Below are 9,173 nucleotides of genomic sequence, written 5' to 3'. Positions count from 1 at the left end.
ATGCATACCGCATACACACAAACACACACACATGCATACCGCATACACACATACATACATATACAACAAACACACACACACACACACGTACACAGATACAAACATGCACGCACATACACACACACAAACACACACACACGTACACACACACACACACATGCATACCACATACATACATACAAACAAAGACACACACATGCACACAGATACAAACATGCACGCTCATACACACACACACACACACACACACATGCATATACACACACACATACACACACACAAGCGTACACACACACACACCCACACGCACACACACCCACACACGTACACAGATACAAACATGCACGCTCATACACACACACACACACACACATGCATATACACACACACATACACACACACACATCCACACATACATAAAAACATACTCTCAGATACACACTCACACACACACACACACACAGGCACACGTGCGCACACACGCACACAAGAAAGCAAAGCACAGCAGCACTGCTAACGGTATATAACCTGAAAGAGAGAAAAAGGAAGACCTGAAGCCGGAGAGGGAGAGAGAAAGGAGAAAGAAACACAGGGTGAATGTGCGTGGGCGAGCGAGAGAGAAGCGTGACGAACAGGAAGTCCCTGGTTTCACACTGAGAGAGAGAGAGAGAGAGAGAGAGAGAGGATAAACAGTGAACAGTGATCACTTGTTCACTCAGAGGGAACCACACAAGCGCAGCAATACCACAAACGCTGGCCAGAGTCATCAGGGACCGGAGGTCACTGTGTTATTGCCGGACACAACTTCACTCTCCTCTCCGGAGTTCATCCACCTCATCTTTCACAGGACCACTTGAGATTCCTCCCTTTGGACTGGTGCCTGTGCTGTGTGACAGACTGCTTCCGGTGCTTTTGTTCTGGGACACGGGAGAGACCGAGAACGTCGACGGAGCGAGTTCAGAAGATGCTCCTTTTATGAATAAAAGATGGATTACAATTCATGGACTTTTACCTTCGTTCTTCTGTACTTACTTTGGAGATACGGAGCAAGTAAGTTAAATACTAAATACTGTAATTTTATGGACTATATAATAGTTTATGTATATCATACGTATTACAGTTTTTTTTTATAATTGTAAAACTTCACACAGTTAGTACAACAGCAGTCTGTGGAACAAACTGTGAATTATTTTTCTTTGCTCTGACTTACAATGCATTCAAAGACCAAAGTCTCTCTCTACAGCCAATTTTGCAAATTGTTTACATATTCTTTTCAAAACTGTTCAATTTCAGTTCAAAACCTGACATAAATTTACATAAACATATTCAAAATCCTAATATATATATATATATATATATATATATATATAAACTGTAGATATGAACTGTTAATTGAAGTTATGTGAGTGAGACCAACCATAGTCCCATCTCAAGTGGAGACCTACTCTAGTATTTTCAAGTTCATTTTCAAGTTCATATAGACTATAGGGAAAGAGAGCTTCTTTAGAATGATTTTTATGTAAAGCCGTACCCAGGAAGAGATGGAGTAGTGGCTAACATGTAATGCATTTGTAAAGAAATATATCAGAGGGAAGACCACGAGCTGTAGTCTTAGGCGAGATTAGATTTACTACAATAGATCATGTGAGAAATCATTGTCTATCAATGGGAGAGGCTGGCCCGACAGTGCAGCCCAATCTGGACCGCTCAACAGTGCCATCGATTCCAAGATTTTTTCAGCGAACCAACCAGTAAGATATGCATTCTGCCAGCGCTTCTGACGGCACTGCAATTTAGACATAATGTATAGGCTACATTACTTTTATTATCAACAGCCAAATGGAAAAAATATATAATGTTCATTGTGTTTTAAGTGTTCTTGGGAGAGAACTAGCTCTGTTTTGGTATTGGATTTTGACATATGAATGCAGTGTTTTAGTAGTTTTGCTGAATTTTGGCCATAAAATTTATGACGTGCCAAGCTGCATGCTGGGACAGGGAAAGTGAACTCAGTATTGAGAAATGCTTGTAACCTACTGCAGAAAAAAAGTAAATACATCACAATACAATTTATTTATCTTTATAAAGCGTTCAGTGCTTAAAATGGAACAAAATACGACTGAATCATTTTTGCAAATGCCATTCTTCACAGCAACAGAAACAAAATGTTCAAACGGTGCATGTTATATGTGTATGCCGTTTACGGGTATACATCACTTTTCGCAGAATCGTTTGAATAGGCTATTCCTGCTCGCGCTCGGTTTTTTTCATCTTTTTTTTCTTGCTCATTTAAATTGCAGGCGAATGATGTAAGAATTTTCTGTGTTCCATCGCGTTTATCCAGCAAAATTAAATCCGCGAAGTATGGTTTTTGAAAATCCCCCTAATATTCCACACCGCTACTTCCCCGGTAAGAGTGTACTATGGATTTGATGATTAATTCATCCCACGAAATGGAAATCGCACTGCTGTTTATCATATCTAATAGTGTGTATAGAAAAAAATGTTTAGATTGCTGACTGCATTGATGTTAGATTGCCTCTTGGAAGCCCTGTATTTAATTAGATAAAGGTTTTGTGTGTGTGTGTGTGGGCGTGTGCGTGCGTGCGTGCGTGTGTGCTGAAAAAGAATAAAATGCTGATTAATTGCAGCTACAACTACAACAACTGTTACCAGCACTGCAACTACTATGACTAATAATAATTATTATTATAACAACTGTGTGAGAGAGAGAGAAACCCCTCAGCGCTTACAATGTGAGGCCCCCCGGGGCCCCTTGGTGTTTAAAACGTGAGCTCACCACTAGGGCCCCTGGGCCTCTCATCGCTTACAGTGTGAAGGCCCCCAGGCCCCTTGGCGTTTAAAGAGTGAGCTGACCACTAGGGCCCCTAGGGGCCATGATCCAGCCCTGCCATTCACACACTGTGTTCTGTGAGGTCACCATACACAGGAGAGGTGAAACTGCAAAGCTGCTGTTCTGGGAAAACCCCCCCCCCACAACAAAGCTCTCGTTTGGGGAACACGGGGTATTTCTCTTGTGAAAAAACACATTTTGGACAGAATTTCAAGTCTTGCAGAATCATCTGTGGAGTGCTTACATATGACGGGCACATGAGATTTTGCAAGTTTACGTGGCTGATGTCCTCCTCAGTTCAGAGCTGTTGCCCTCACTCTGTCTCTCGGGCTTGGTATGATTTGAGAGAACATTACTATCATGCCCCTGGGCGATCCATAGTCTCTTATTTTAATGAATGACATGACATTCTTTCTCTCTCTCTCTGTCTTCTCCCAGGTCACAAACTCCAAAGCCCCAGAAATGTAAGTGTGGTCCTTCGGGATGGTGAAGTGACCCTTGTCTGGGTTCACCCTGCCCAGGCCCCATCAGAAGCCTATTACAAGGTCCAGCTTACGAAGTGAGTGTTTGTACGCAGGGCCCTTAGCTTGTGGAGGCCCAATACAAAATTGAATTTGGGGCAGGAGAATTTGGGATTCAGGACAGGGCTGGGAGTTACCCTTTTTCATCCCCTTATGTCCACAGTGTGCTGTAAGGGTTAGGGATAGGTTTGCTGTCATGGATTTTGAGGCGCCATGAAAGGACCTCACACATGGGACTCACCCCCCTAGGCCACACCAAGAAAAAATATATCCCATTTGTTTCATTAGTTAATGGTAAACAAAATACTCTTCATGTCAATTTCAACAACCAAAGAAAGTTGTGAGGGCCCCTGTCAGTCAGGGACCTCAGAATGGCTCAAATACCCCCCCCCCCCCCCCCAGGCACACACACACACACAATGTTTGGTCAAAACCATAGGTAGAAAGTCATTTAAAAATGTTGTAATATTGTGATTTATTCTACCATTAAAATTCTGCTGTAAATTAACTCAATAGCAAACGGTAAATGTATGTTTGTTTTAATGTTCAGGTACAGCCGAGTGTCAAATTGGACCACTGTGCCAGGCTGTGAGCAAGTGCTTTCAACCCACTGCGATCTGACTTACTTCACTACTTCCAAAGATCTCTACTGGGCTCGGGTTCAAATGGTCAAAGGGGAGATGACGTCACAGTGGTCAAAAAGCAAAAGGTTTTGTAGGCAAGACAGTGAGTATTTGAAGAGTATTTCTTCACTTGCATTTTTATACCATTACTCAGGGTTCTCTAACCTTTGCTTTCATCTCCTAATTCAGACCCAAGTATCCAAGTAAAGTGGGTTACCTGTGTAATCAACTGCTTTCATTTATTAAAGAGCAGAGAACAACAAAAATGAGAAGATCACGTGGCTCTCCAGGACTAGGGTTGCAGACCCTTTCCATAATTGTTGAAAGGACTCATCCTTGGTTTTCTGTCTTCCAGGCTTTATTATTTTTTTTATTATTATTATTGGGGTACTAATGAAATAATCTTTTACTTCCTGTGTCAAAGGTGAGCTGCTGCCCCCTACCTTCACCCTGTCCTCCAGCTCCACATCAGTTAAAGTCACAGTTCACAGAAGCCAAGCCCTAAAGGATACCTTCCCTCATAGGCTGTTCTATACGTATCACCTACAAGAGAAAGTGCAGGACAACGCGGTAAGTCCGTCCTGTAACACTGATAGCAATACAGCTCATACTAGTACTTGCAGATTGCGTGTATTTGCTCGTCTCCAATTCAGTCTGCATTCATGTAAGAAAAATGTGATAAGGGGAGATGTGACATCTAAACCAGCAATTTGATTGGTCTAATTAGTCATGGACAGTGGCTGTGAATTATTCATGAGGTACCCATAAAAACGGCATCTTCAGACACTAGTTATAACAAGTTATGGGACATGATTTGCATCTCTCTCTGTGGCCATGTAGGTCACCTGGAAATAATAAGACATTACTGATGGCTGTGCATCAATACCTGATTCCTGATAACTGATTCAGAGGCCTCTGTTTATCATATTCATCATGGTTTTTATGCTGATTGGCTGAGAGTCATCACATACAGAGGCTGGGCCAATCGCAGTCAAGCTCAGAATGAAATGCCATGGCTGTAGATAGGCTCTAACTGTTTGGCTTTGGGCTTGCAGGTGAATAAGACTTTCGTGTGGGAGAGAACCACAGAAGAAGAGAACGATGTTGAGTTTGACTACCTGACATGGGGACATGAATACTGTGTTCATGTGGAGGTGGAGCACTTTACTGGAATAGCCAAAAGTGTGAGCTCCCCTGACCAGTGCGTTCTACTCCCACAACCAGGTAATGACCCACCCCACAGTCTCTCTGGAGTTTGCCTTTACTGAGCCCCACTTCAATGTCCCCTTGTGCTTATGTATTTATTTCTAGTTCACTAGCTTAAGTTTTAGACTGTATGTAATATAAATGTCCGTCCATGTGTCTTATTGTGCTAAACAATGTCTCTATTGTACCCAAATGCACTGTGCTTTGTCCATAAATATACATTGTCAACAAAAGCAATTTTCTCCCACACACAACATTTTCAGTTATGTAGCCACTGAAATGCTAATAGGTAATGGGAGAAGCAAAAAAAAATAATAAGTACATTCAGTATGTAACACTTTTGCTGAAATGTTGCTGAAATGAAGAATAAGACAGGTTATAGTCAGGATTCAATCAATGTTTGTCCTTAACTCTTATTTGTTCCTTTTCCTCTCAAAAACTAATTTTTCTTGCCTTGCTAAACTATTCATTGGTGCTTGCAATTAATCCTGAATGAAAACGAAGTGAAAATATTGATTGAATCCTGGCCTATGACTTAGACACATGAGTGAATAGAGGTGTTGAAGAGCCGCGCCGGTGTTTTTGGAGTAAACTACCCTGCATGCCCCTCACCCGCTCCTGTCTCCCTTGCAGGGTGGTACACGGCAGCCATAGTGGTGGCCATATCCGTGAGCAGTGTGGGAGTGCTAGGCCTGTTGAGTCTCCTGCTGTACTGTTTTCTGTGGTGGCCCAAGGCACTGCCCAGCACCCTGGTGAGTGGCCCCTCGAACCCCACAAACTCTTCACTACTTCCTGAGGTCAAACAGCCTCACTTCCCTTACAGAAATGGAAGATATTTGAAAATATATTGAAAAATATATTATCGATATATTGGAAGACTTACACACAATATATTGGCAAATATATAAATTATTACCATTTTAAGGTATCACTGTTAATGTATATTACACCACTGTGAAATATAGTTGTTATCATATTTTTTAAAACATCCACATTTAAAATATGTTTCAGTATGTTCAATTTCTGTAAGGATACTTCCACACTACAGTGCATTGTGTGAAAAGGCATTTTGAGCCACCATTCCAAGAATGAAAGAGGAAGAAATTTTGTTCTCTTTTTTCACAATTGGCAATTATTTCTGTTTCGTTCCCTTACAAAGTAAAAAACCCATGATGGTTTTGTTTCTGAAAAGGAGGCCACCACCTGCTCTTCTACTGCTTGGATTTTTTGTCCTTTAATTTGACTTGCAAATGAATGCAATTGAATATTTGTCCCTTCATAAACACTGTGATGAGTTATTTTTGTTGAAACTGTGCTTGTGGATAAAATGTGAAATTTCTGGTTCAAGGACTAATGCATATTTTATTCAGGTCTATATCATAGCAGTCAATGTGAAGTGTCCTTTCTGTCCTTCAGAAATCCCCCCGCAGTGCCTGGCACCCCCTGATCTTGGGTGATGTCCCCGTGGAGAAGGTGACGGACCAGGGGTGGTTCCTGATTAGCCAGAAGAAGAGCGGAGAGCAGGGAGTGAAACGGAAGGTGATGGAGGAAGAGGAAGGACAGATGAGGAGGGGCAGCATGGACAGCGGGGTTAGCGTGGACCAGTCCCCATCGGAGAAGGGCGGAGGCGGAGAGGGGGATGGAGGCGATGGGCGGAAACAGGAAGACAGTGGTTGTGGGAGCCTCGGGGAAACTGACGGCGACAGCGACAGCAGCAGCAGCAGCAGGCGGGCGTCTGAGGAGCGCCCCCTGCTGGACGGGAGGAACCATGGAGGAGACTCCCCTCAGAAGGAGGACAGTGGCTTGGGCCTGGGATGTGGGATTCGGTACAGTGACATGCGGAAGGAAGACTGTGAGCTTCTCCCCGTGGAGGCGGTGGAGACTGGGGATGGATACCGCAGCCAAAGGCCGTCCTTTGTGGTTGTGCAGGAAGTCGAGAGAGAGAAACCCAGCGAAGGAATCACTGGTGAAACAGACACCAGCATAGCAATCACTGTGGGGTACCGGCCCAGTCAGTTCAGCTGTGTGTGCCAGGGAAAAGGACTATGTCTCTGGTGTCAGTCTGTCACACCTCTGCCCACTAAAGAACACTCAGTGTCCAGCTATCCCACAGCTGATCACAGTGACCAGCTTCCTTCATTCTCAGTTACCTGTATCCCAGACAGCTACTTAAGAAAGACCAGTCCCCACAATGGGGGAGATCTAGTGCATAGAGACACATCGTTTGTTTGTCACATACCTCAAATATCCTCAAATGAGTCTGACCCACTCTTGATATCTGTACCACAGCTACCCCTTGTGTGTGGAGTACTAGAAAGCAGTGTGAATGCTCTGTCCCTCTCACTGCGAGATGTGGAGTTGACCTTTGGGTGAACAGTTATATCACTTCTGTGTAATTGTAGTGAAATGCTGGTCTTATGTGTCACTGTCATGTGACGTCAGTGACGTTCTGACCTCTGGCTGCCACAAAAAGCCCTCTGAAAGGCGGAAAGCTAACTCAGAATTATCACAAAGCTAACTCTGAGCTAACTCAGAGAAAACTCAGAGCTAAGACAGAGCTAACTCAGAGATAACTCAGAGCTAAGACAGAGCTAACTCAGAGATAACTCAGAGCTAAGACACAGCTAACTCAGAGATAACTCAGTGCTAAGACAGAGCTAATTCAGAGATAACTCAGTGCTAAGACAGAGATAACTCAGTGATAACTCAGTGCTAAGACAGAGCTAACTCGGAGCTAACTTAAAGGACACTTGGCGTTAGAAATATGTGGGAGACAACTGAGATACACATTAAAATACGCCTCAAAATATACTTTAGGAATTTTCACCTGAGCTTTGGAGACTGTGATGCAAGTGGGAAATAGACTTATGCCTAAATGCCATGAGAAGGATGTGAAGGGCACTAGAAGGCAATCCAACCTCACTTCCTGTTCCAGCTGATACCGATTTGAAATCGGCAAGGGCAGTAAAACTGAAACACAAGCTAGAAAAATGGGGAAAACGGACACTCAGCTAATCAATTATGTTTCACCTCCGAAATCTCCATGATTTTAATGTGTGAGGGCAAGCAAAGCAAATGACAAGGGCTTAGCCTAACCCTAAACAACAAAGACTTATAAACATTCTGTTTTTAAGTCTACTCATTTTGCTAATTAATGCATTTTGACTTAAGTTGTTGTATAGATGCGGGAGTTGTATACATTTTATAAAAATCAATCATATCATCAATCATTTTAGCATTTTATGGCTAGCTGCTTTCTCAGTACAGTATGTTCTCCTGTTAACCTTTCACAAGTCAAAACGTAACACCATAAATAGCCAAATTAACATGGCACATTCATTGTGACATGTACGTAAGATCAAAAATGCATGTCAGAGTTCCAATGAAATCCCGTGTAGGAGTTTAGCTATAAAACAAGGAGCTGGTAGATCTATTTTGGGATCGATTCTGTGAATCGGCCATTTGAACTTCTGTAGTTTCTGTCACATGATGGTGACTCATGGGACATTTGACTATCTGCTTTCTCTCTGCGACAGCACCAAAACGCTCGGTGATCACCACTTCATCGCACTTGATGTTAATTATTTAAGTTTTCAAGCCTTTGTATGTCATATTTATCAATAAAAGTGTTTTTTAACTACACTGAATAACCAGTTTTTTATTTGTGCGCGCGCACACACACGCAGACAGGCACATACACACACAAACACGCACATACGCAGTCATACAGTAAGAACCCCTCAGATACACCACACAGCAGAAGTGTCTGAGTGGCGAAGGAGCGCACGTAGTCTTACCTGGTGCTACTGGACAGAGATTCATTTAATTATATCACAGTTATCTGACTCCAAAATAATGTTTTAACCTTTCCTCTGTGCTAAGGTTTACATAGAAGAAGGACACTGCTTTCTGTCAGCAGTGTAGCTCTATATGGACATCTATCTATCTTGGTAGACGCGGACGTGCCTC

General features: G+C 42.8%; 1 protein-coding gene across 1 annotated transcript; it reads left to right on the top strand.

The window, feature by feature from the left end:
* The first annotated feature begins 664 nt into the window (after window positions 1-664).
* Window positions 665-8,846, top strand: il10ra (interleukin 10 receptor, alpha). Its single transcript, XM_064302299.1, has 7 exons — window positions 665-1,050; window positions 3,293-3,413; window positions 3,926-4,101; window positions 4,423-4,568; window positions 5,054-5,222; window positions 5,838-5,956; window positions 6,621-8,846. Exons 1-7 carry the CDS (start codon window positions 987-989, stop codon window positions 7,575-7,577), a joined length of 1,752 nt encoding a protein of 583 aa, XP_064158369.1. The 5' UTR covers window positions 665-986; the 3' UTR covers window positions 7,578-8,846.
* The last annotated feature ends 327 nt before the right edge of the window (window positions 8,847-9,173 follow it).

This window comes from Anguilla rostrata, chromosome 12 (assembly GCF_018555375.3).
Source record: "Anguilla rostrata isolate EN2019 chromosome 12, ASM1855537v3, whole genome shotgun sequence".
NCBI lineage: Eukaryota > Metazoa > Chordata > Actinopteri > Anguilliformes > Anguillidae > Anguilla > Anguilla rostrata.
Note: the sequence above shows the minus strand (reverse complement) of the source record. Positions and strands in the feature narration are given on the sequence as shown.

Excerpts from the sequence above, each read along its gene's own strand:
- il10ra (XM_064302299.1), top strand. The coding sequence starts at position 987 with ATGGATTACAATTCATGGACTTTTACCTTCGTTCTTCTGTACTTACTT. Across the intron at positions 4,102-4,422 it reads AAGGTTTTGTAGGCAAGACA|GTGAGCTGCTGCCCCCTACC; the intron begins GTGAGTATTTGA and ends CCTGTGTCAAAG. Across the intron at positions 4,569-5,053 it reads AGAAAGTGCAGGACAACGCG|GTGAATAAGACTTTCGTGTG; the intron begins GTAAGTCCGTCC and ends TTGGGCTTGCAG.